Below are 27,532 nucleotides of genomic sequence, written 5' to 3' on the forward strand. Positions count from 1 at the left end.
TCTCCGCTCACCCGACACATGGCCGCTCCGGATCACGCCGTCCGGATCGATCTATATCCAAATCCAAACCCCGCGGGCTAGGGTTTAGCTGACGTTGTGGAGTAGAACGGGGCGCTTATCTGATTTGGACTGAACTAGCTAAATTAGCTCGATCTTTTGATATTTATAGAAATACAATAATTTTTTTCTGGAAAAATATAATGATATGTTAGACTTTAAACATACTCCCTCCATTTTTAAATATAATTAAGTATTGGATTGAACATATCTTTATTACTTTGAATCTGGACAAAAATTTGTTTTGATTTGTAATACTAGGATGGTTTGTCTAGATTTTTTATAATAAGATATATACAGTTCACTACTAGGTTGGTATGTTTTACGATGACAAAATATTTTTTTCATCTTATTAAACATTATTAAAATTTTATGACATGCATTTTAAATATATTACATTTTTTATTTTTACGTGCATTCAATTATTTGTTTTATTTAAAAAATAGGATAAATATACAAAATATATGTCATGCATAAATTACTTTTAACAGTACACAAGTTAAAAAAAATGGTGCTTACATATGTTTTAATAAGATGGATGGTAAAATGCCATGTCAAGAAGTCAAAAATGTATTTTTTAAAGAAAATGTCATAGTTCAAAATGGAGGAATTATAATTTTGGAGTACTATTACAATTATTTAAATTATTTTACTGGTGGTAAAATAAACCATGTGCAAGAGTTTTGGGGATGGAATGAGAGTACAGGAGAGATTATGTATTTCATGAAATTTCAACACAAACCAAGAGGAGCTTGATAAAATTTAAACATAACTCGAATGGAATTGTGAATCCATGAAGTGTGGCCTCGTTAAAATGAATCTTGAAAAGAAGTCATGAAAGAGACAAATATTGGCATACATGACTGAACCGCTAGAACATTACATGCGAATAGCACACGAAACATTTCATGTTTCACCAACATTCTGTACGCTTCTGATTACTGAAACCAATTTAAGGGAACTCTAAACTCTCCATAGTACGGGAATACAAATCCTGACACATAAGCAAAATGGCTCCAGATTTAAGAGCAGAGCACACGAACCTGAATCATATTCAGGACAGATAGTTGCCTTCAGCAGCGCTACAACGTACACTCCTGAGACAGTAGCAGTCTTACAAAACAATGCACAGAGCATCCAAAAGTGCAAGAGAAAACACAAGTAGTTCAAAAACTGAACCCGACTGCATCTAGGACAAATCAGTACGCAATCTAGAGTCATCCCCACCAATGGAACAGATATAATTAAGCTCCCATTTCTTAGATTTAACGTCTGGATATACAGACCATAACAACATCACGGCTAAAAACTTACTCCACACGTTCTGAAACATCAATCATTTGCAACCCCCATTTCTTCATGGGGAGGAAACCAAATCCTGAAAAGTAACAATAAACTTGTGTAAGGCTTCTTTTCAGGAAAAAGAAAAGGAAAATCTTAGTGGCTTATACAGTAATGACTCAAAACAAAGAAGTTAAATTAGAATAACATGAGTCTTTATCTAATTTACAGAACATATCTTATTAGCTACTAGTATAAGATGGCAAAATAATTGTGTTGGCTATCTGGAAGACAATATATCTGACATTTGAACATTTCCTCCTACTAAGCAAAACCAAGTGTGCTTTAGGCTAGATTGTTGGAATCGAAACGTATAAGCATTTGACACAAAGTTCTTGCCTCTGTATAAACATGATACTTATCAGTCTATACATGATGATAAAGGAAAGAAAAAAAAGTGTCTCGTACAAATTTCCTTATTAAATAAAGGTGTCAAACTTTACAGAGCTGACTGGACTAAAAGGACAAGACGAACCAGTACTGGGACAACAAATTGTCCAGTACTTAGAATGCCAAACTATTAGCTGGTAGCTTAGGGAAATGGATAGCTTTTATTCAAACAATTATCTCAAAATTGTTTCTTCGTTTTTAATATTAGTCCAAAAATTAAGAAGTGGACATACTAATCACAAACTAAGATACTACTGGTGCAATTTGTTTACTAAATAAAATCTCGGATATATTTCTTGCACATATCAGACCTAAAATTTGCTTACCAACTAGCAGAGCTCAAAAAATAACACAGACGAAACCTAGAAAGTTACCCAATAAAAACTACCTAATCAAGATACACATTAATTACTGGATTACATAAAGAGAAAAGAGGTTTAACAAATGTGTGTGCAACTAATACATTTCTTAGACTTGCACGTTTTAGTTAGCTTGATAATTTATTCACATCTTATATACCTAAACACAGAATTATGTGAAGCAAAGTAAGATAACTTACATCTAGGACGTCTCTTAGTCTGTAGGACGTTAATCTTTTCCAGAGGCACGCTGTTTTGGCTCAGGATCTTTAAAACTGTATTAACTCTTTCATCACCTTCATGACATTTGATTTCAACAATCTTGAGGTTCTTAAATGGGAATGCTTGTTTCAATGGCTTGTCACTATCTTCAATTTCCACAAAATTATAAGGTTCCTGTAGCAAGTAAACTTGTTGCTAACACAAACCAAGAAATAATTATAATTGTACAAAGCAATCTATCAGGAAGATATGTACCGTAGAAAGTTGAAGAGTGATCTTCTCTACAAGTGGTGCGTGCTCAAGAAGGCAAGCTAGCTCTGACATATTAGAATTCATGAACCACTCATTGACTAACAAAGTCTTTAACTTGCTAAACATGGGGCACCACCTCAGATCCCTTCTGAACATAAACTGGACAAGATGCAGTGGAGAAAGATGAAGTCAAGAATTACTTTGGAAACAAAAGGGAATTGTGCATCTGAGAATTAACAGCCAAAAAAGTACAAGTGATTATTTTTTTTTATCATATAAGCTCCTCTAGCTTATAGAAGTATGTCTAATTATATATACATTGGCGATTGGCCATATTGGATATGTTAATAAGATATACTATACTGAACTCCATCTAAGAAATTTCTTTAACATATCAATATAACTTTTCAATTGAACTAAAATTTAAACTGCAAGGGGGTATGGAACATAGTATGAAAAATTGAAAACTGTATTGAACTTCTTTTCTTAACAAAATATCAACCGCTTGGAATGCCATCAATGAAACATGATAATTTACAAGTATTTGCCGATGGAAATGTAGAAAAACACCTTATCTGAAAATAAATTAATATAGGGACATATGACAATGGATGCAAATATTGCAAGATAAGTAGTTGGATAATAAGAAGCAAAACAGCAGGGATGTGCCAGAAGTTGAGACATACCACCCTAGACTCAGCTTTCAACTCCAAAGTCGAAGTGCCTGATAAACCTTGAAGAAGCACACAACCGTCACAATCAATGACCTTATTAGCACCGCAATCAAAACATCCAGGATCACCACATTTCCCAAATTCAGTGTTCACACAACGATCCCTACAGTCATCACTTAGACTAACAGATGCTGTAACCAACAATGGCATGTCTTCGAGGAAAGGAGTAGCGCCCCAGAAGTGCTTTAGTTGCAGTGAAATAAGACTTGGGACAGAAATACGCGTGCGGAACTTCCGATTAAAACCACACCCATCCATAATCATATGTTTCACTGATGGGGACGAGATCGTGTGAGCATGTATGAATCCACCCCAAAACTTCAGGTGCTCCAATGCTGGACAACCCGAGAAATCAACCAAACTGTCTTTGATCTTCACATATTTAAGCTCCAACACCCTCAGATGCTTGGAGACGAGAGGCAGGTCAGGCAGGCACAATGGATCATCCTCCACATAGATCTCGACTCTGATCCACTGAGCTTGGCACGACACGGCGTGCCGGAGCCACAGGCCGACGTCCGGATCGTCGGGTAAATCCTGGTAGGATTCGAACTCACAGCAGTCGAAGTTGATCACGCAGGCGTCCAGCAGCGCCGCGCGGTCGCGGAGGAGGAGCAGGTGCTTGGCGAACTCGTTCAGCCCACGCACCGTCCGGAACCCGTCGTTGGGGAGGATCTGCAGGAGCGGCGCCGACCTCCAGAGGTGGCGCCACCGCCGGGAGAGCGCGCTCGTCTGCACGGCCTGCCGCGCCGAAAGCAGCGAGACGACGCGACGGAGCAGGTCGTCGGGTAGGTCCCCGATCTTTACCCTCCCCGAGCTCGCCGCCGACATTTTCCTCATCTTGGCTCGGGGAAACATTCCGTCGAACAGGGCGGCTGCACTGCGGATCACGAAACAGAGCGGCGGGTTGGAAAGCCAGGAGAGGAGGAGACCCGGAGAAGAGATCAGCGGTTGTTACCGGTGAGCTCCACTCGCCGTCGCCGGTGGCGGGGGGCGAGATTGCGCGGTGGAATTGGCGCGCGCTCCCTTCTCTTTTCCCGCGCGAGGGCGCGTTTTAGGGTTTCTTTTCACAGCCTTCGGCCCAATCCGAAGCCCAACACCAAAAGCCCAAATTGCGTCGTGCTCCGCTCAACTTCGCTGATTTCGGGCCGGGTAGCCTTCAATTCTGAGAAGCAGCTGTTTGTTAGCCAGCTTTCGAGAATCTGGAAAAGCTCTGAAACTCAGCTTCTCCAGCTTCTGGCTTCTTAGTTCATTTTTCAGAATATGTAACTACAGATTCTCAGAAGCTGTGAACTGTTTGGGGCAGCTTCTAACAGAAGCAGCTTTTAAAAAAAGCTGCAGCTGGGACAAGTTCCCCTAAATAGGGCCTTCATTACAATAGCATGTAAGTATTCTTGAGCATTCACCCATCTTAGAAAAGCTAGTCCTCCAACTTTTTTCCAATGTATGCAAAATCTCTGAATAAGCAGTTCTTGTGTTGTCCAGTGCTTCGTATACATCATCGATGATCATGGTGAAACTTTTTGTCTATTCAAGGGACCTAAACATAAAGTTGGAAATGAATGGAAGTCGTTATCAATCAGATGTATCAGCTGCAGTGTTGGAACATCTTAAGATTGTGGAAATCAAATGTGAAGTGGTTGATGAGAGAGTTCACGAAGTTTTGAAGTTCCTGAGTACACTAAACATATGTAAGATAACCGCCGGTGCTCATGCTTGTTATATTTATTAAACTTCAGTGACACGTGGGACAGAAATTCAAGAAAGTAAGAAACTCCTGGTTAGTTAGAGAAGTAATGAATTTTCGGGATGCCAAATCAGTTGAGAAACAAGAACTTTGCAGTTTGTACTTCGTTTTCTGAGGGCAAAGGGATAACACCAAATGAAACTCTGATACTGTGTTCATTGAAATAGCACCAAATGTTATCTTTTCTTATTACATTTCATAAATCTCACCCTCAATACTAAAGTTTTCCATATTTTATTCATTTTCTACAAATAGTTTTATTTAAAAACCAAAAAGAGGGATGGTAGCGATCACAAGTTTAATTGTTTCTAACAAATTGGAAAGAAATAGTACTGCCTCTCAACCATCTTTCCGGAGAAAGCTAAAAATAGTTTATAAATTTGCAGGCTCTTTACGAAGCACTTATGTGGCACTGGTACATATGATTGAATACTGATTTTCTATAATTCCCAACCGATATATATTAAATAAATTGGTGAAGTTAGCATAGGTCAACCGGTTAAGGTTTTCTTATGGAAGTAGATCATTCGGATTAAAGTTTTAGATTTGATATATATATTTATATTTACGACTAATTTTGTTTAGTGATAGATAACGTACTTGTCAACAACAAGAAGTCCTTTCTAGGGTGATCATAAGCATAGTATGCATGTATATCTTCATAAGGCAATCATAGGTGTAGAGTATGCATGTGTGTTTATAGGGGTGAGCATATACGCACTGTGAGTTTCTACGTTTCTTAGAAAATCACTTGAGGATATATATTATTAACAATATGGAGTAATAATTATCGTTAATTATTTTTGATTTTTTTCCCATTTGAAACTGCAAAAGCCTTTTCTTCTGGCCCGGTGCTCCATTTGCGAATTTTTTTTCATTTTTAAATTTTTATTTTTTAATATTTACAGAAATATTATACCATCTAAAATATTTACAAAAATGTCCCCTGCCGCCCAAGTGGAGAGCGGCAAGGTGTGCGCATTTTGCACTGAGATCCCTTGTCGCTCTCTGTAAGGGCTGAAGGGGGTAAATGCAATTTTCACCCGGCCAAAAATGTATTTTGCTAGTTTTTTTCCATCTTGTCCGTCCCTCACGTTACACTGCCGCCCTTGGTCCTGCCGGACGGCAGGGTCTTCTTCTGTAAATATTTTCGATATAATATTTCTGTAAATATTAAAAAATAAAAATGTAAATATGAAAAAAAAATTCCTCCATTTGCCTTCCGAAGTCCAACAGCCATAATAACCCAACAACCCTTTTTCTTGCTTTTAGGGCGTTCTCTGCTCCTCAACGGCTCAAGCTCAACCCAACCTCCCCTCCTCCGTCCAGGGTCCAGCCAGGCGAGGCGATTGGAGCCATCGGCGGCGAGGTGAGCTGAGGCGAGGTTGAGGGAGTGATCAACGAGCGAGACGCAAATCTTTCCCTCCCCTCCTCACCACACTGGGATGATTTCTTTGTTCCGCAGGTGCTCACCAGTCGTTCGACGGAATGCCTCCAGCAAAAAGGGCCAAGAAAGCGGCCGCGGCGGGCGGAGGCGACCTCATCGGCGCCCTCCCGGACGCGATGCTGCACCGCATCCTCTCCCTCCTCCCGGCGCACGAGGCCGTGCGGACGTGCGTGCTGGCCCGGCGGTGGCGCCACCTCTGGAGGTCCGCCCCAGGCCTGCGCATCGTCCGCGCCGCCGGCCGGCCGCCGGCGACCGTCGAGGAGCCCCAGGGGTTCGTCGACCACCTCCTGCTCCTCCGCGGGGGCTCCCCTCTCAACACCTGCGAGCTTTCCTTCGATCAGATCCGCAGACAACACATTCCCCGCGTGAACCTCTGGATTCGTCACATTGTCATGTGCAAAGTCCGAGTGCTCGTGCTTCACCTCAATCCTTATTGTCATGAATTGGACGAACTGCCTCTGGTCTCGCAGCACCTGACGAGGTTGGAGCTTTCTGGTCTGATCTTAAACGACAGCTTCCTCAATTTCTCGAGCTGCCTGGCATTGGATTATCTAGAGATTGTCCAATGTTACTTCTCTTCTCTGACAAAGATCACATCGCAGTCGCTAAAGCGGCTAAGAATCATTAAATGCTATACTGGTTCCCGCCCTCATGTGCATGCCACAAATCTCGTTTCACTGCATCTGGATGCCATAACAAGGACTCCTGTGCTTGAGAGATTGCCATCATTAGTGAAAGCAGACATCAAACTTAATAGTCAGTGTCGCGATTTCTGTAGTTTTATGACTTTTCTGGGGGTTGCAATCATGAATTCTGCAGCGGTTGTCGTGGCGTACAAGCTGAGAACTGCGTGCTTCTGCGAGGTTTATCAGAAGCTAAGAATCTGGCATTGGTAGCTGAAACTAAAATGGTACGCCACATGATCATATTCACCTTTGCATTTTATTTAACAGTGAGGATCATTGATCTTTTCCATATGCTCAGTTTGTTTTCAGAAGAGACTTGAAGTGGTGCCCTATCTTTAGGAATTTGAAGACTTTGTTACTCAATGAATGCTTGTGTGTGCCTTCCGATTTGAGTGCGCTAGCATGCATTCTTCAGCATTCACCTGTTTTAGAAAAGCTCACTCTTCAACTTTTTTCGATGGTATGCAGATTTTACGAATGAGCAGTTGTTGAGCTGTATAGAATTACTGTGCATCATTGATAATATTGTTTTCTGTTCATTCCAGGGACCTAAACATAAAGTGGAAATGAAGGGAAGCCGCCATCCATCGGGGGTGTCAGCTGCAATGTTAAAATATCTTGAGATTGTCGAGGTCAAATGTGAAGTGGTTGATGAGAGTGTTCTCGATGTTTTGAAGTTCCTAAGCTCACTTAACATATGTAAGATAACTACTGGCACTCATGCCTTTTATATCATTCGATTTGCATTTAAATGTGGAATAGAAAAGCAAGCAACTAAGAAACTCCCAGGTTAGTAAAAGAAGCAGTGAATTTTTGGGATTCTAAATAAGTTAACAATTGTCATATGGAAACATATATGTAGATAAGAGTCTTTCATGTTTTCCATGTGGGAATGAATGAAGAAACTATGTCATTGGAATAACACTGAATGTTACATCAATTGGAGAGAAAAATTAATACCCGCATTACATATGGTGGGTACAGAACAAAAACAAGTGTTAATCCTCAAAGCTGTACTTGATAAGTCCTCAAAACTTGCTGCATTCATGAGATGTTGACATGTGATTAGTTCAGATCATTATGTCTGAATTGAGTTGTTTCGAGCAGCAGCAGTGAGCTTTGTTATTGTTTTAACTGACCTTCTTATAAGAGAAAATCTAAGAAATGCCATTGACAAGCGTTCAAATCCTAGAAATGCCATCGACAAGTATGAGTTTCAAGAAATGCCATCGTATAAACAACTTTGTCCCAAAAATACCATCGCCGTTAGGGTTCCGTCCATTTTGCGCCGTTAAGTTCTATAGGATGTACAGTGTATATAACGGCGCAAAATAGACGGAACCCTGTCATGTTTTCGTATAACGTATGTCAAGCTTTCAAGTGAAATTGTTATGCGCTGAATCTTATTTCTGCCTCTTACGTTTCCTCGTCATGTTTTTTTCTACTCAGGCTTCACTTTCAAGAAATAGAAGGGTTGGGAAGAAGATGGACGTACTGCTCGAAGGAAATGGAATGCTCCATCAGGGAAGCACCCACAATACTTGAAATTACGTGTTTTATCTGTGGGATTCTGTTGAGATCTGCGTGTAGGAACAACATAAGTCAGCTATGAGTTTGTAGTTGTACCGTTTTATGTGGGCATGGATTACCGTACTACTATCGTATCTAGTCAATACCCCAGTTTATGCCTTGAATCCGTGGTTCTATTTTTCTTAAGCCATGATTCATTCCTTGATTCCCATAAGCACAAAATTTAACATGCTTCAAAGTTGATGTCCCATAATATAATATGGCATGTTGATTCCATCTGAATCAAACTGAACTTACCAAAGGTCGACTTCCATCAAGTTTCACATCAAAAGAAACCGGAAAGGTATGGCCATGGGTCGTAACAGAATTAAACAATGCACCTTAATTTCTTTCCAACCGGAAACTGTGAAAACTTTAGGACCGTAACACGGTAACAGAGGCTGTGTTTAGTTGTTTTGGCAAAAAAAATTTGATGTATACGGATACACATTTGAAGTATTAAATATAGACTAATAATAAAATAAATTACAGATTCCTTATGTACACAGTGTGATAAATTTATTAAGCCTAATTAATCCGTCATTAGCAAATGTTCATTGTAGCACCACATTATCAAATCATGGTGTCGCAATTTACATGCAAACTGTGCAATTGGTTTTTTTGTCCATATTTAATGCTTCATGTATGTGTCCAAACATTTGATGTGACAAAAAAATTGAAAGTTTAAAGGAAACTGAACACAGCCTGAATTAAACAGTGTACCTTAATTTCTTTCCAACCCAAAACTGTGAAAACTTTAGGCGTCCAAAGTGATCATTAGATTTTGCGAGTTTCTCCGCTTAGCTTGTAGGATAGTATCATCTAACGTAGTAAACCTGGCAAAGATGAAAATCAATAAAAGGACTTGAACTGAGCAGCCATTCCTTTCAAAGACAAAGACCACATTCTCCAAAGAATTACATCTGGATGACACATGCTACTAATCAGTCATACAAGCAGCATTAATTAGGACTGCATAGTCAAAAGAGCAGAAAGTATACAACATATACTTGTGGAAACCACTTCTTCAGTTCAGCGTAGAGAAGACGTCCCTGTGGCCTCAGAGATGTTTCGATTGCCCCTCATATACCGGGCCTCACACCACAGTTACCACTTCTCATCAATGATACTCCTTAGAGAACCAAAAAGAAAAACATATAAAAAAGAAAAACATATAAATAAAGAGAGAGAAAAGAGAAAGGGGAAAACTGAAAAAGAGAAAAGAGAAAGGGAAAAACGGAAAAGAAAAAAAATTGGGAGAGATTGGATTCGAAGAGAAAGGGGAAAACTGAAAAGAAAAAAAATTAGAACCCTGGTACATGGGGTTACAGCTGAAGCCTATAGGTGGTTCATTGGAAATGAATGCACAATAATTTAAATCGTCAGGACTTCAGTGCCAAATTAAGCTATGATGACTACCAATCCATGCCACCTCGGATTAGAGCTTAGTGCCAATGACGTTGGTGCTGAGACGTTATAGATCAACGCCAAGATCCATGGCGCTGAGTCGACGGCCTATTTTTAATTGAAGTTTTTTTAAGGACTAGTTTCAAAATAAGTTTTTGAGAAGGATCAATTTGTAAAAAAAAAGGGTACTCCTTCTGGGAGAAAGTTCCACGTCTTCTTTCCACCATTTTATTCCTCGCCTCACACCACAGTTACCGCTTGCGGCTTTGCCATCACATCACTAGTTGCTTGGGAGCTCTAACAGCATCAACCTATCATGAGTCATGAACAAGACCTGCATATAAACCTCCGACGTTTTGAATAAAAACCCCCTACATTACTTCCTATTATCGGGCATGATCATAGCATCTTTCTCAGTATTTTGTTTCACTGGTGAGAAAAATTGCTAGCAGAAACCTTTTCTCGAAAACAAACACATGGCAACCACAGATCAATTAGTGATTGGCTGCTCTTCAACCTACGGAAAACTCCGAATTATTATCAGTTGGACAAATTGCATCGATTTCCAAATCTTTAAAACCGATTTCAGGGACCAAACTCTACCTTACTATTGGGCCACGTGGAGCTCTGTAAGTTTGCCAATGCCCTAGCCAAGAATCTGACACGTGTCCATGTGGAGGAAACACTGGTACTAGGTGGGAACCGGAAGTTTCACCGTGAAATTGAAAAAAAAATGCATTGGCGTGTACAGCCCAATCGCACATGCCTGCCCTAGGCCTGGTCGTCCGGCGCCGTTGTTGCTACATCATTTTGCATTGTTGCGTTATCAGGCTAAGGGTGCACAGAGGACCAAGCAGAAATATATTTCTACAAAATAAATAATAAAAAAACTAAATAACAGAAATAAGGTGAAAGATTAGATGAAAATTTGCAATACTAAGAACCATTATTTCTTCAAATGTGTGAAGTGAGTATAACTCAACTGGATAAGTTACTCGTGGTGAAACCAGCCCAGACGACGAGTGCTCGTATTTACGGCTAATATTTTTTTTAGTGATAGGCAACATATCCATCAACAACGATGCAACTATGAGCCGTGCTGACTTTATCAATCTCAAAATATACCGACCTAGTCTTTTTAATATGCTCATATGGGTATGGTTCATAGGCATGAGTGTATGCGCGTTGTAGGCGTCTATGTTTGTACCGTGTTTAAAAAAAACAAATTTCTTTGAATGTGCATTTTACTATTTTACCTTATACACCATTTTTTGGTTAATAAAATTGCCACAGTTTTGAGGAAACATAATATTGCCGCATCTCATTATTTGATATGAAGTTTGCTAGAGTGATAAATATACCTCGATAAGAGGTACGTAAATTTTCTACATTCCAAATAAGCACTAAATAAAATATACATGTTATAAATTTATCGGTGCGCCAACAGGCGCGCTGATTTTTCTAGTGATTCTTGCAAAGGAGAACCCAGTAAAGGCTCTGTATCAAGGTTCATGGTGCGCCGTTTCCCAAGTGAGGAGCCTCTGTTTTTCAGCTGCTGTACAAGAATGAACGAACCTATTGCAAATAAACCAACGGTAACCCTGCATATTAGTCATTTTGTCACTGTCATCACCATCAGCACTGCAACAGCTATCCATCCACATACTAATAATAAATCATGCCATGATTATACTAGATAGGTCACCGAGACATCCAACTAGAACATATAGGCCTCGGTCGAGGACTGAGGTGATTACCACGTAAAGATAGGTCCATGCTACATGATCCAGGCAAGTTTACATTACCAGTCCTAAGCTAGAGGTGATTAGTAAGGTGAAGCCAGGTCCATAATACTACATGATCCAGGCAAGTTTACATTAACAGTTCTAAGCTGGAGGCCAATGGTGCAGGCGCACTGTGCATCTTTCTGGTAGACAAAATACAGCAACCTCGTTTTCCATGTTTTCCCTTCTGCTCGAAATTGAACCCTGTACAAGCATGAAAAGCACAAATAAGCACTCAAGAAGGGCCATCTGGGCCCAAATGGAAATTTCTTAAGTTTCAACTGTTTTGCAAGAGGAAATAATTGCAGTTATCAAATATGCAATGGGTAACCAATGCCTTCTCTTCTCGAATACATCTTGTGCCCCAAATGCGAGCAGAAGTGGCACAATTTCTTGTGAGCATGTTATCCATCATAAAATTCTCTCACACATGGTCTACTCAACCAATACATTCTTGTCCGAAGTTTCTCCCCTAACTGATAATCGAAGGCGCTGCACCCCAGAGGCCTGCCCACTGCAATCTATGTGAGCATAGCAACACATGAACACAGGGGTGGTACTCCTTGCCTCCTTGGCCATACTCCTGTGCTGTTTCGCTAATCTGCCAGATAATTTTGGCATTTTGATTGTCCAATCTAATCTGTAATGTGTACTGTCACATAAAACACAACTGCTGCTAAAGATGGACGGATGGATGGAAAGAGTGATGGTAGTGTTGTCAAGATATTTGGTCGTGACTTTTCCTGAATGCAATTTCATATTCACATTGATATTTGTCTTTTCTCTAAATCCACATATTTTCATATATACCAATCTGTTAACTCAAACCACCGGAGATAGAAAGGACTGACTGCACATCATAATTAAATTTAAGAAAATGTTGTCTCAACTCAATCTGCTTTCCAATGTCACTAAAATGAAAAATCTGGTGTATAATGTTTCTAAATTTTTTACCTTTACATTTAGATTAAGTATATAGTTTCTTCATTGCTTGGGTATATCTAAACATAGGGCAGTTGCAGAAAAAACAAGGTTCACGAGAGCGAGCAACTAATTACCTTACAATGGAATCATGGCTCAAATGTCAAATTAACCTTTCGATATTAAATTGCACAATATATCTCCCCCAGGTAATCAAGATCTTCCAAAGTTTGAAAATCTCTTCTTGAACAGATACTGGGCATTTAACTTCAACTATCCTAAGATGCCGCAGTACAACTGGTCTTTTGAGATAGCTGGATATATCCACAGTAGGGCCATGTATCTGTTCCAAACAAAATATTCTATACAGATCAATTATGCGTGTGATATACAAGGTAACACCAATTCCTATCTTATTTGGAAGGTGTATATGGCACATACATACCTTACGGAGTTTAAGTGTGAGCTTCTGTACAACAGGTGTCTGCTGAAGAAAGCAAAGTAGTGCATGGAAGCCACCGTCCAAATTATAATCACTGAGTACCAACGTTCTTAAATTACTAAATGTGGGGCACCATCTTAGATCCCTTTCAAAGGTCAACTGAAGAAAGTGCAAAGAAGTGAAATCAGTTCAATATTTGTACTAGTATCGGATGCAACAACAGCAAAAATGAACACAAGTATTAAGTATAGAAAGAAGATCACATGTATGAATAGAGGTGGAAGCAATTGCTACCATACATACCATCTGATAGGAAGGTGACAATTCCAAATATGTGCATCTTGACAAACCCCTGAGAAGCAGACAGGTACCACTGATGTTGTCATTATCACGGCAGTTCGCACACAGACCACATAGTGCATCATAATTGTCCTGATCAGAACAGTTGCCGTTATCACTACTATTGTTATCAGAACTGTTGCCATTGTCACTACTGTTGTTTTCAGAACTGTTGTTGTCATTATCACAAGAGTTTTCACATGGACGATGACATTCCCCACAAATACCTTCAGTACAGTGGTCCACAGCAAACCATCCAAGCCTGACAAATGCTCTTTCTAAAGATGGCATGCTTTCAAGGAGGGGTGTTTGACCATCACAATCATTTAATACCAACACTGATAAAGATTGGGAGAAGATCTTGCCAACACTGATAAAGCAAGCACGCAACTTCAGATATTCTAACGCCCGCACAGCACGAGAAATCCAGAAATTTGCCCTTGAACTTTGCCTCGCTAAGCTCCAATCTCACCAAGTTCTCCGAAACGAGAGGCGTGCCTGCAAGCTTAACGTGAATGCTGGTTCCAAGATTGATCAGTAGCACTCGAAGCTGCCACACATTGTCCAGAACATATCGGATCCACATGTCGACTTGGGCACCATCCATGTCCTTGAAACCATCAAAGCTGAACCTGCACTCATCCAGAGGACCCTGCTTTCGGCTGAGCAGCAGGTGGTTGACGAACTTGCTCAGCTTGTCCACAGTGGCCGGCGAGCTCCCCCCACTGCCGGTGGTACTAAGAAGATGGGGAGACCTCGATAAGCCCGCGATGCTCAGGCGACGGGTGGACTTCCAGAGCTCGCGCCAGCGCCTGGACAGCAAGCTCGTCTTCACAGCCTCGTGGGTCGGGAGGAACCACAGCACGCGGTGGATTACCTCGTCGGGGAGGTCGCTGATCCGGTCGCCGCCACCGCCGCTCCCCACGCAAGCTCTCTTGCTCCCGCCCCGTGTCGGAGCCATTCCGTCGAACGGGTGGCGGGCGTCGGCCGACCGCTGCTGCAGGAGAGGAGGGGGACGTGAAACGTGAGCACGAGGAGCTCCAAGCGTCGAACAACAGGTTGGTTCGCTGCAAGTGAAGTGCTCACCTCCCGTCGTCCGCTTCGCTCGCCGGCGGCGGCAGGAGGATCCATGGAGGGAGAATGCGTGGCGCTCCAGTCGCCGGCGACGAGGTGTGTGCGTCCCGGGGAGAATTTCGTGCGGAGATTGGAGAGAATCGAGAGGGGATATCGATTTCGGTCGAGAGACGGAGACGGGTGGGGAAATTATTAGGGTTTCATCAAATGCGGCGGTAGGCCTTTCCACTGGGTTAGTTCAGCTACAGGTCTTCAGTGGTGGTTGGTTCACACCAAAATTAAAAGTTTGGTTAAATTAGAACGATACGATGAAGAAAGATAGAAGTTTGTGTGTGTAGAAATGTTTTGATGTGATAGAAAAGTTAGAAGTTTGAAGAAAAAGTTTGGAACTAAACTCGGCCCTTGTTTAGTTCCCAAATTCCAAAAACATCACATCAAATCTTTAGATATATACATGAAGCATTAAATATAGATTTTTTAAAAAACTAATTATGTAGTTTGAATAGAAATCGCAAGACGAATTTTTTAAGCCTAATTAGCCATGATTAGCCGTAAGGGCTATAATAACCCACATGTGCTAATAACAGATTAATTAGGCTTAATAAATTCGTCTAGCAGTTTTTAAGTGAGTTATGTAATTATTTTTTTATTGGTATCCGAAAAATCCTTCCGATATCCTGTTAAACGTTCGATGTGACACCTAAAAATTTTCTTTTCGCGAACTAAACACACCTAAAACGCACCCGATCCCCGGTTGACTGTTGACACTTGACACGGCCGGGGTCAGTCAAACAGTCACCCACACAACACATTTTTCTTTATCGCCCCCTCAGAGCAAGTTTATAGTTTAACACATCATTGGACTCGTCAATCTTCAGATGTTCCAGCACCGAGCAGCTCCAGAAGTCGCAGAATCTGTTGGTTAGCACTATGCGAAACGAGCTCTAGCCTCTTCAAGTGCCGGGAGATCGACAAGAGGCAGGTTGTCCACCTCAAAGAGTCAAAGTCCTGCAAGTTGTTTTTGGAGCAAGAGAGCCCGAACCCGGGACGCAACGGCATGGCGGATCCAGAGACTCACCCGGCCGGCGAGCGGCGTACGTCGTCGTAGTCGTGATCTTCAAACCAGAACCTGAGCTCGCGCGTGTCGAGCGGCGCCGGCGCGCAACCCGCGGAGGAGGAAGAGGTGGTCCATGAACTCCATCATGTCTTGCACACGCGCCATCTCTCTCCGTCGTCGTCGTCGTCGTCGTCGCCGTCGCCCCCAATCCTCAGGCCCGGCCGTGGCGGACTTCCAGAGTTCGCGCCAGCGCCGGGCGAGCACGCACCGGCACGTCTGCACGGCGTCCCGCGCCGGCAGGAACGAGAGCACGTGGGTGGAGGTCCTCGTTCGTCCGGCAGCGCGCCGATGCGGTCTTCGCCGCCGTCCGGATCCGCCTTCTTTGCCCCTCTTCGCTGGAGGCATTCCGTCGAACGGGCGGCGTGCGCTAGCTAGCTCTCTGCGCAGAGCAGGCAAGAAACTCCTCAGCTTCAGACGACGAGAGAGCTAGAGAGAGAGAGAATGACGGCGCACTCACCGGAGCAACGCCGCGTCACCTCGCCGGAAGGGTTCAAGCTTGCGCGGCGGGGCTCGCTGGCGACGGCGATGCGCGGGGCGAATTGGTAGACAGACGGTAGGGTTTGGCCGGTTTTGGAGATGGAGGCGCCGAGGCTGGCAGCATATCCTCTGAGCTGTCACTGACATATGGGCCTGGGCCTCATGCCAATGGGGTGATTCTTTTTTAAAAAAAAACTTTATTTTTCTTAAAAAAACAATGGTGTGATTCTCTCTCTCTCTTTTTTTTAAAAAACAATATGCTGTGATTCAAAACCTACATGCAATGAGTCATACCCTATCATAGGAATTGTATAAGATTTGAACAACTCCTATCATAATCAAAAGATCAAATAGGAAAATTTCTTATAGGATTTCAATCCAATAAAATTCCTCTAAATTCTTTAATTAAAAGGGACCCTTAACGTACATTCGCAGTTACAACTTATAAAACTTGAATTTAACATTGCATGTTTATGAAGTTATATGTTTCATATTAACACATCTTATTATTTTTTTCATATTTTTATAAATATTTAAATGACATATGCAATAAACGAGGAATGAAAACACTTTCTCTTGTGTATGCAATGCACCCATATCAACGTGGAACTCGAGATTATTTTTATTCAAATGATAATATATTACTATGCCACATGATTTTTAGGCTTATCTGGATTGATAGACAATTTTTGGCCATACCCAAATGTTGACAACTTTTTAATACAGAGTAGTACCAAATGAATGTTTTGTTTGGTATCAATTTTTGTCATACTAGTTTAAATTACATACTAATAAATTTGATACGGTCACTTGTCAAGGATTCGACACTACCAAAATTTGGTACAAACCAAACATGTTCTTGATTTTTTTTTTAAAAAAAGGACTACAATACTAACACTTAATTCAGAAGAGCATTTTGACTATCACTGATGGCAGCTTAGAAAACGAGATAGATCATTAGTATATAATTAATTAAGTAATAATTATTATAAATTAAAAAGTTAGTTTATTTGATTTTTTAAAAAAACTTCTACATAGATTTTTTTTAAAAAAATAAATACATTGTTTAGCAGTTTGAGAATTGTGCTCACGGTAAACTAGGGAGTAGCAAAATCTAAACTCATATATGAACTCAGCCTAAATATAGCATCCAGTAAGAGAAAAAAAATCTAGCTATCATCTATTTTCATCTAGGGCTTAGCCTAGCTGGGGAAATAGTAAATTTCCTAGAACCAAATTAGTTTTGGCATGTGGCACATAACTTAGGTATTACGGTCTTAATATTTCATGAAACCACATCGTTGACTAATTTAACTAAACATTCGAGCACAATGAAAAATAATTAACTTAGATGTCTACAACATTTATACAATGGATCAAACAAGATATAAAAGTCTAGAATTTATATGTATAATATATAACAAAAAAATTGTTTAATGGTGTGGCTTTGTGAAACTATTGAACCATAATGCATATGGTTGTGTAACACGTCAAAACTATGCAACATGAACTTAAAGTATATGGGTTCAAATTTACTTGGGGAAAATCAAAGAGGAGGAGTGTGGCCCTTACAGGGGCAAAGTGTCTATCTGAGCTTATAACTTAACTTTCTTTGTACAACTCTTCCTTTTTTAGGACATGTATATGCTGTTTTTAAGGCTCCGTCTTCGGCCGGTTCATTAAAAAAAGGAACATATGGACGAGGCATGGCAACTTTGTAACATCAAACTTAATCCCTCCATTACAATTTATAAATAATCCAGTGATAGTAAATCTGTCGACAGTCCAAAATTTGTCCACCCCTTCTAAAAACTGAATCCTGTAAAAGAAAAGGAAAGGCACATTAAGTTCAAAATCAAGTATTATCTAGAGAAGTACTCCAGTGTTCAGTAAGTTGACAAATAAACTTTATGGAACAGATTTTGATCAGTATAAATTTTTGCTTGCCCACCATACAGCTTAATCTCATCGATATGTTACTTATGCAACATGAAATGACAAAATGTTATGGACATCAATTATCATGGATGGAGTAAGGGTCCAAAGTCAAGGATAAAGACAAGATAGCTCTCATCCACATCGGCCTTGTCCTGATGGCTACGAGATCTTTTAATAAGCTAGATCTAATTTTATAATCCTATACAATTAATTTTACAATCCTGATGGCTACGAGATCCTTTATTGCTTAATTAATAATGGGGTACATGGGGGAGGGTCTTCCTGCTACAACACCGCACATACTACTTTCCTAAGAAATAATATCTGTAATTATTAATTAAACCAATTATTTTCTAATCGTATTGTTAGTTGTTAACGTGCATTGTATTGGTCATGCTACAATTCCAATGCCCATAACAACTGATGTTTTTGTCATCAATGGGAATGTGAAGTTTCAATAAAACACAATCAGCTAAAGGTTTGCGTTCAAGGATAAAAGAAGAACCAAGAAAAAGCTAAAGGAAAAATATACATGTGTAAAAAACTCCTAACAGAAAGGGGTGACTGAGTGAGTACTGTGAAAATAATGTACTGGAGATGTTATTCATTGGCAATGCAAATGCATACAGTTAGCTCGTATAAAAAAACAACCAGATGATGCAAAATTCATTTCAACAAAGGTGTGCAACCATAACAATTCTTTAATAAATGTGAGGCATATTGTTTTATCGAATTGCTGCATAGAACGACCAATGGAAAATCGGTCAAGCATTCATTAAATTTCCCCTACAAGGTGTGCAGTTGATGATTTGCTACTTCTTCCGTTGCAATCGAGGATTTGTAACCACCAAGATGTAACTAGCTGAGATTTTGCACTCTTGGTGTGTAATTGTATTTTTACTTAAAACATGAACATGTAAAAATGGAAATGCTCATGTACCAGCTATTTTGTAAATTTTATTAATTCCAAAGCCAACCTTTTGTAACATGTATTCAATGCAGTCGTTCTTTAGGTGAGAACTAATCAGGAGTACAATATCCAGAACTATTAAACAAATCAACATCTTGGCATATACTATATATGCAACCCTGTTATACTAAATAACCCTATCCATGCATTTGTGGATATACCAGCCAGTTTATACCCGTGACCCACCAAATTATCTTGTAGTCCTACTGTACTATATCATTTTCCGGATAGACACAAGAAATTGCTGCTTTCATTCAAACACATAAAGGTGAAGACATTTTTTTAGATAAACCGAAAGTGTAAGAGCAGTTCTTAGTTAGCTTACGTAAGTTAAATGCACACAGGAATTTCAGAACTTTGGAGACATTCTCATTGACCTCTTCGCATTTGACTTCCACTATATTAAGGTGCTCCGGTATTTCAGCTGGTCTGTCCATCATACCAAAACTCCCATTCATTTCCACTTTATGTCCAGGTCCCTGAAGAAAACAAGGGCATTATACCAAGCTCAATCAATAGTGTATAACAACTTTAATCTGTTAAGAGAATACATACCCAGGAGAAAAGATGAAGAGTGAGCTTCTCAAGAACTGGCGAGTGTTTGAGAATGCAGCTTAATGCGTGGAACTCAGGAGCCACACACCAGTGGTCATTTAGCAATAAAGTCTTCAGCTTGCTAAATGTAGGGTACCATTTCAAGTCCCTGTTGAAAATAAACTAGACAGAAAACAGGACATGCAAAAGATCAACTAATATTACACCGAATACTATGTATAATCCAGTTAGTGGCATTGCATATGAGAATTTTTGTTTGAGACTTTGAGCACCTTTGTAAGTGTACAGCAGTGGATATAGAAACTACCAACAGAACAATGGGACTATAATACGTACTACGTAAAGGAGTTGGGGACAAAACAAGTGTGTAATCATACCGTTCTGCAATGAGCTACCAATGCCAAATTCTTTGCTTCTGATAAACCTTTCAGAAGAACACAGCTTCTGTCATCATTTATAGGGTAACAGTAGTTACAATCCTCAAAACCACAATAACCAGAGCCAGCATTTCTACAAAAGTCGGAACATCCAGAGTTGACCGTGATGGTTGCCTCCACCAATGATGGCATGCTCTCAAGCAGAGGAGTCATGCACCAATAGTCATCCAGCTGCAGTGAAACAAGACTTGGGACACAAATCCGAGTGCGAAAATTCCTAACGGCCCCAAAAGAGCAGTGACTGATGCTCAATTGTTGCAGTGACCCGGCAGATGAGCTAATCATGGGGCATGATATCATGGAGTCGGAAATCTTCAGATGTTTCAGCGCCGAGCAGCTTGAGAAGTTACAGAATCTGTCTGTTAGGTCGAGTTTAAAGAGCTCTAGCCTCGTCAGGTGGCGGGAGACAAGAGGCAGGTCGTCCAATTCAAAGACTCCACCGGCAATGCTTCTGACCACGAGATGCCGGACCTGCGAGGCAACAGCATGCCGGATCCAGAGATTTACCCGGCGGGTCTCGTCGTCGTCGTCGTAGTAGTCAGACCAGAACCTGAGCTCGCACATGTCGAGAGGCTCGCATCCGCGGAGGAGGAGGAGGTGGTCCACGAACTCCCTAATGTCCCGCACACGCGGCTTCTCTTCCACTCGCCACCAAACCCAATCCTCACTCTCGCCCCCAATCCTCAGGCCTGTGGCCGACTTCCAGAGGTGGCGCCAGCGGCCAGCGAGCACGCACGTCTGCACGGCGTCCCGCGCCGGCAGGAACGACAGCATGTGGTGGAGGATCTCGTCCGGGAGCGCGCCGATGCGGTCTTCGCCGCCGGCCTGGTCCTTCTTGGACCTCTTCGCTGGAGGCATTCCGTCAAACAGGCTGTGGGCGCGCGGGCGCTCACTGGCGCCGGAGAGATACGGTTCAGCTGCAGATGACGCAGGAGAGAGATGCGCACTAGCTCACCCGAACAACGCCGCCTCACCTCCCCGGAAATGGTTTGAGCTTGCGTGCCGCGGCTCGCCGGCGTGGGCGACGGCGACGGCGACGCGCGGGGGTGGGGGAGAGGTGTTTTGGGCCTTTGGAGATGGAGGTGGCGAGGTAATTCTAGTAACGGGGTAAGTAGCCGAGGAGTAGCTGTTGTTTTTTTTTCCTAAAAAAAAGCCTTTTAGTTTCTGGTTTCTAATTTACTTTTTTTTTAATTCTATAACTGTATTCTCTGAATTTAGATGAGAATTTAGATATATAAATATGTAAGAGCAGGTACAATAACCATGTTCATTAGGCTCCATGAAACGCCACATCAGACTTCAGATGAGCTAGAAGAGAGATTTAGAGAGAGAAAAAAAATGTCGGGGACAAGGTGGGTCTCCTGAGTTACAGACTTTCTCGTGAGATTTATATAAACTCTCCGGCACAATCTTCAAAGCAAGGTGGGTCTCGTGAGTTACAGACTTTCTCGTGAGCTATAATACAAATCAATGTGTGTGTTGCTTATTCAGATTCGTTGTATTTGGTTGTATCAAATTATCTCGTACGATTCAGATTCGTTGTATTTGGTTGTATCAAATTATCTCGTACGATGGAGGGGTACCTAATAGAGAAAAAAAAATAAGAGAGGAAGTTGGGACCCATCATATAATAAAATAAATTTTCTACATAATATAGGAGACAGTAAATTCTATTATATATTGTAAAAGTTATCAGTTAAGATATATACAGGTGACATGTCTAAAATTAGAGCCAGCAACTGATTGTACTATTCAACATCCATTAGAATCAACTGAATCTTTTACATGCATTTGGTATGCACCCCATGATGGCATTACCATTACCTACTCAGATAATTATATAAAATTTTAGAATTATAATAATATAAATTATATGCCACAAGTGTATGCACGAAATTAGTACAGGGCTAAATATAGTGTGCATTTGAATAAAAAAACATGCGAGAATAGTAATGCACAGTACAAATACATTTTTTTTTTATTTTGTTTGTCCGAGTGTTAATGGAATACTTGTCTTGATTTGTTTATCCGAAAATTTCTCGAGACCACGAAGTGAGCGTAGGTGACATATCCATTAACAACGAGACGCCCATAATGGCTTTATCAATCTTAAGATATGCGCAGCTTAATCTTTCAGAGGTGTTCATAGGATTGGGTGTGCGTGTATGCGCATGTTGTAAGCGTTTGTATTTATACTGTGTTTCTTAAAGACAATGCCTAGACTGTGCACATACATATATGCAAATGATTATAGATAAAGTGTTCAATAACGAGACATTCGTTATGACTTTGTCAATCTCAAGTTGTCTCCGGCCCAATCTTTTAGAGGTGTTTATAGGGTTGTGAGTGTGCATGTGTGAGCGTATGCATTTGTACCATGTTTTTCTTAAAAAAATATCTCGAGACCAAGGCGCACACATATATGCAAATGATTATAGACAATGTTGAACACTACAAATGGAACCATTGAAGGGGTCTAACAAACATATAAAAATATCGAAGGAAGCAGTTAACATCAGTTGACTGAAAACTTCAATTTCAAACGCCAAAATGACATTTCAAATTCCAGTATAAAATAACGGCTGATATTGTATGGAGTAGCTTGCTTATAGGTTACGGCCATTAGCTAGCATTGCCCCAGTGACCTCCAATTTCGGTCAAGCAACATCTTGTTCAAAGAAAGCTAGCTTGTCAGAAATGTCTGTCATTTATGAGTAGTTGAGAAATTATAAGTTTCAAGTAGAGTAAATATCATTCAAATAACTTAAGATGCTTTTTATGTATTTGCAACATTTGTTTAGGTTAAGTTTATTACTTCAAGGTTGGCCTCTTTCTTAATTTGTTTACCGGAATCATGTGTTGGTCATCTTGTTTAACCAAAGAAGAGTTGCAATTCAAGAATGCTTTCTTTCGTATGATTTTAGTTTGATATGGTTTATCTTGATCACCATACATGTTGTACACCACTAGATTATTTATCTTTCTTCCTTAAGCACACTTATCTCCGATATTTTTTACAAACTCTGGTTCAAATATTCAAACATATCATTTCTGTTAGTATGTATTGTACAAAACAATACTGCCACAAAGTTTACCACAAAAGCAAATAGTGTGCCTTAAATAGCTTTTGTACAAACCTAGCTAAGGTTCTACTCCCTCCGTTTTATAATGTAAGTCATTTTAGTATTTCTCATATTCATATTGATGTTAATGAATCTATATAGATATATATATGTCTAGATTCATTAACATTAATATGAATGTGGAAAATGCTAGAATGACTTACATTGTGAAACGGAGGAAGTAGTTGCATTTCCTTCCTTGGCAGTTGGTCCATAACGTGCCCTAAGTTTGAGCGGAATGCAAGTGTAACAATAGGCGAGCCAATTAAGCTGATCAAGATATGCTGAAGACACACTAGTCTATTAAGAATTTCAGATAACTGATCAAATCCGCACACAACAGAGGTTTACATCTGAAACAGCAAGGCATGATAAACAAGGAACAACTAGATGATCTAGAGCTGTAGAAAAGTGATATTGTCCACTCTGACTTAAAGAAATTGTCAGCAATAACTGCAAATGAAAGAAAAAAATACATATAGCTGAGACATGGCAACTTTGTTGCATCAAACTTAACCCCCTCCACTCTAAATATATATATAATTAAGAGATAGTAGACTGGTCGACAATCCAAATTTATCCACCCCTACAGAAAACTGAATCCTGTAAAAGAGAAGGAAAGGCACACAAAGTTCAGAATCAGTTCTCATATAGAGAAGTTTTCAATGTGCAGTTTAGTTGACAGATGAAATATGAAACAGATTCTGATGAGTATAAATTTCACTTGTCCGCCGGGCAGCTAAATCTGATTAATATGTTATTTATGTGATACGAGGTGAAAAAAAATGTTATGGACGTTAATTCATGGATAGAGGGTTCAAAGTCCAGGATTGGCAAGATAGTTTCATCTGCAAGGGCTAATCCTGGTGGCTGGGAGATCTTTTGATTAAGATAGACCTAGTTTTGTGATTCTTTATCTGCTTAATTAATAATGGGGTACATGGGTATTTTATATGGAGGGTCTTCCTGCTACAACAACGCAGATGCTACTTTCCTAAGAAACCATATCTCTAATTATTAATTAAAGCAATCTTCTTTCTAATTTTGTTGTTACTCTATTAGTACTGTCCTTGCTACAATTCCAAAGCCCATGACAACTAATGGTTTGTCATCAAATGGGAATATGAAGTTTCACTAAAAACAATCAGCTAAAGGTTTGCTTTCATAGATAAAAGAACCAAGAAAAAGATAAAGGAAAAATCTATGTCTAAACAGGGGTGACTAAGTAATGAGAAAATAATGTACTGGAGAAGTGCTTCATTGGCGATTCAAATGCATGCAGTTAGCTTTATGAAAAAGAGAAATGGATGATGCAAACGTCATTTCAACAAAGATGTGCTGCATTACGACCAATGGAAAATTGGATTCATTCATTCATTTTCCCCTAGAGGATTTGTGCAGTTGATGATTTTCTACTTCTTCCAATGCAATCAAGCATTTGTAAATTATTTTAGCTAGAAAGCTAACTTTTTGTAACACCTATTCAATGCAGTTATTCATTGATAGAAAACTAATAAGTCCAATATCCAGAATTATTAAACATATCAACATCTTGCCATACTGTGTATGGAACTCTGTTTAATGAAATAACCCTCTCCATGCATTTGTGGATACTACCTGCAAACAAAATGGCTTAGATTTTGTTCGTGCTACGTACCCACCAAATAAGTGCGGTGTATTCATTTCACAATTTATTTAGTCCTATTTTATTTATTTTTTCTGATAGACACAAAATAATTGCTGCTTTCATCCACACAGAGTTGAAGACAAATTTTAGATAAACTAAAATTAAGCATTAGAACAGTTAGTTAGCTTACGTATGTTACATGCACACAGGAACTTCAGAACTTTGGAAACATTCTCATCGACCACTTTGCATTTGACTTCCACTATGTTAAGGCGCTCTGATATTCCAGTTGGTCTGTCCATCAAACCAAAACTCCCATTCAATTCTACTTTATGTTCAGGTCCCTGAAGAAAACAAGGACATTATACTAAGGTCAATCAATAGCGTATAACAACTTTTAATCTGTTGAGAGAATATATATACCTTGGAAAAAAGATGAAGAGTAAGCTTCTCGAGAACCGGTGAGTGTTTGAGAATGCAGCTTAATGCATGGAAGTCAGGGGCCACACACCAGTGGTCATTTAGCAATAAAGTCTTCAGCTTGCTAAATGTAGGGCACCATTGCAAGTCCCTTTTGAAAATAAACTAAACAAAACACAGGACAAAAGATCAACTAATGTCACACAGAATGCAATGTACAACTCAATCATTCGCATTCTATATGAGATCAAAATGCTGTTTGAGATTTAGCTCCTTTGTAAATGTCCAGCAGTAGACACAGATAGTACCAACAGATGAACACAAGAATTAATGGCTCTATAACATATACAGGAGTTAATGTTAAAAGCAAGAATTTAAGCATACCGTTTTGCATTCAGCTGTCAATGCCAAATTCTTAGCTTCTGATAAACCATTCAGAAGCACACAGTTTCTGTTGTCATCGATGGGATAACAGTACTTGCAATCCTCAAAACCACAATACCCAGAATCAGCATTTCCACAAACGTCAGAACATCCAGCGGTGACTCTGACAGTTGCCTCTGCTAACGATGGCATACTCTCAAGTAGAGGAGTCTTCGAATTGCTGTCCAGCTGCAGTGAAACAAGACTGGGGACACAGATTTTAGTGCGGAAGCTAGTACCGACAACGAAAGAGCATCGAGTGATGATCAAACGGAGTAGTGACCCGGTGGATGATGAGATAATCCTGGGACATGATACGGTGGAGTTGGCAATCTTTACATGTTCCAGCGCCGGGCAGCTCGAGAAGTTGCAGAATCTGTTGGTTAGCTCGAGGTTAAAGAGCTCTAGCCTCGTCAGGTGGCGAGAGACAAGAGGCAAATCATCCAGCTCAAAGCTTCCACTGCAGATGTTGTTGAGCACGAGATTACGAACCTTGGAGGCAACAGCACTCCGGATCCAGAGATTCACCCGGCGGGCATCGTTCTTGCTCTCCTCGTCCTCCTCGTCGTCGTCCTCGTCGCTGTCAAACCAGAACTTGAGCTCGCACATGTCGAGAGGCGCGCACCCGCGGAGGAGCAGGAGGTGGTCGACGAACACCCTGATCTCCCGCACGCGCGCCGTGTCTTCCTCGTCGCTCCCAATCCTCAGCCCCGTGGCGGACTTCCAGAGGTCGCGCCAGCGGTGGGCGAGCACGCACGTCTGCACGGCGTCCCGCGCCGGCAGGAACGACAGCATGTGGTGGAGCACCTCGTCCGGGAGCGCGCCGACGCGGTCTTCGCCTCCGCCGCCGTCCAGGTCCATCATCCTCCGGCCCCTCTTCGCCGGAGGCATTCCGTCGAACAGGCGGCGTGCGCGCTGCACTGCGAGCGCATGCAAGAAGCAGGTTCAGTACGACGCAATGCAAGAGAACGGGAGAGAGATCGAGAACGACGGCGCACTCACCGGATCACCTCCGCCTCCGCCTCACCGGAAGGATTTGAGCTCGCGCGCCGAGGCCGACGGCGAAGCAGGGGGCGGTGCGGCGGGCGAGGCGGCGAGGTATGAACCAGGTTAGGGTTTTCGGGGATAGAGGCGGCGGCGAAGGCGATCGAAACGTCCGTTAGAATAGACTGGGATATTCTACACTTGTCTAATCTGCTGTGCATCCCCCGATTGCTGTAGTTGGAGACTTGGAGATAAAAGGGGTGAAAATAGTCGCGGAAATTTCTAGCGATATTAAATACTCCCTCCATCCTATTATAAAGGATTATTTTCTTTTGGATAAATTTAAGGATAGCAAATAAATACTACAATGCTCACATTAAATGATATTTGATTATAGGTGAGTGAGTAGTTGAGAGTTAAAATAGATAAAAAATTGAATTGGAGTTTATTGATGTGACAAGTAGTACACCAAAATCTCTTATATTATGGTACAACTAGAAGGGTAAAATCCTAGGACGGAGGGAGTATGCTCGTTTCCGATTTTTTATACGTTGAGCAATATGAAAATGGTTGGCAACAAAAAAAATAATTATGGAAGTGGAAAAAAATGATTTTACAGATCGTTTTCAAATTTTATCCTTACAACAAAATTATAATTACCATATTCCTAAATACGTTAATATTTATGATC

General features: G+C 40.7%; 5 protein-coding genes across 5 annotated transcripts; 1 reads left to right on the forward strand and 4 right to left on the reverse strand.

Annotated features, from left to right (window-relative positions):
- Window positions 1-1,034: 1,034 nt before the first annotated feature.
- Window positions 1,035-4,362, reverse strand: LOC107276800 (F-box/FBD/LRR-repeat protein At5g56420-like). Its single transcript, XM_066305748.1, has 4 exons — window positions 3,308-4,362; window positions 2,625-2,780; window positions 2,348-2,564; window positions 1,035-1,435 (listed from the first exon to the last, which is right to left on the reverse strand). Coding segments are annotated over exons 1-4 (1,281 nt in total). The 5' UTR covers window positions 4,214-4,362; the 3' UTR covers window positions 1,035-1,433.
- A 1,679-nt stretch (window positions 4,363-6,041) lies between these two features.
- On the forward strand, window positions 6,042-7,987 carry LOC107279285 (F-box protein At5g03100-like). The gene is made up of 5 exons (XM_066305425.1): window positions 6,042-6,074; window positions 6,375-6,471; window positions 6,568-7,459; window positions 7,534-7,695; window positions 7,781-7,987. Exons 1-3 carry the CDS (start codon window positions 6,042-6,044, stop codon window positions 7,443-7,445), a joined length of 1,008 nt encoding a protein of 335 aa, XP_066161522.1. The 3' UTR covers window positions 7,446-7,459; window positions 7,534-7,695; window positions 7,781-7,987.
- A 3,890-nt stretch (window positions 7,988-11,877) lies between these two features.
- On the reverse strand, window positions 11,878-14,938 carry LOC9268819 (F-box/LRR-repeat protein At3g26922-like). The gene is made up of 6 exons (XM_015761260.3): window positions 14,784-14,938; window positions 14,170-14,694; window positions 13,662-13,790; window positions 13,362-13,517; window positions 13,054-13,259; window positions 11,878-12,199 (listed from the first exon to the last, which is right to left on the reverse strand). The coding sequence occupies exons 1-5, from the start codon at window positions 14,826-14,828 to the stop codon at window positions 13,080-13,082; spliced, it is 1,035 nt and encodes a 344-aa protein (XP_015616746.2). The 5' UTR covers window positions 14,829-14,938; the 3' UTR covers window positions 11,878-12,199; window positions 13,054-13,079.
- Window positions 14,939-17,871: 2,933 nt separating this feature from the next.
- On the reverse strand, window positions 17,872-21,382 carry LOC4350008 (F-box/LRR-repeat protein At3g26922-like). Its single transcript, XM_015761166.3, has 4 exons — window positions 20,206-21,382; window positions 19,829-19,990; window positions 19,599-19,752; window positions 17,872-18,184 (listed from the first exon to the last, which is right to left on the reverse strand). Exons 1-4 carry the CDS (start codon window positions 21,121-21,123, stop codon window positions 18,171-18,173), a joined length of 1,248 nt encoding a protein of 415 aa, XP_015616652.1. The 5' UTR covers window positions 21,124-21,382; the 3' UTR covers window positions 17,872-18,170.
- A 2,287-nt stretch (window positions 21,383-23,669) lies between these two features.
- LOC107279454 (F-box/LRR-repeat protein At3g26922-like) lies at window positions 23,670-27,018 on the reverse strand. The gene is made up of 5 exons (XM_015761202.3): window positions 26,860-27,018; window positions 25,819-26,777; window positions 25,438-25,599; window positions 25,205-25,358; window positions 23,670-23,990 (listed from the first exon to the last, which is right to left on the reverse strand). The coding sequence occupies exons 2-5, from the start codon at window positions 26,746-26,748 to the stop codon at window positions 23,974-23,976; spliced, it is 1,263 nt and encodes a 420-aa protein (XP_015616688.1). The 5' UTR covers window positions 26,749-26,777; window positions 26,860-27,018; the 3' UTR covers window positions 23,670-23,973.
- Between the last annotated feature and the right edge of the window lie 514 nt (window positions 27,019-27,532).

This window comes from Oryza sativa, chromosome 11, assembly GCF_034140825.1.
Source record: "Oryza sativa Japonica Group chromosome 11, ASM3414082v1".
Classification (NCBI taxonomy): domain Eukaryota; kingdom Viridiplantae; phylum Streptophyta; class Magnoliopsida; order Poales; family Poaceae; genus Oryza; species Oryza sativa.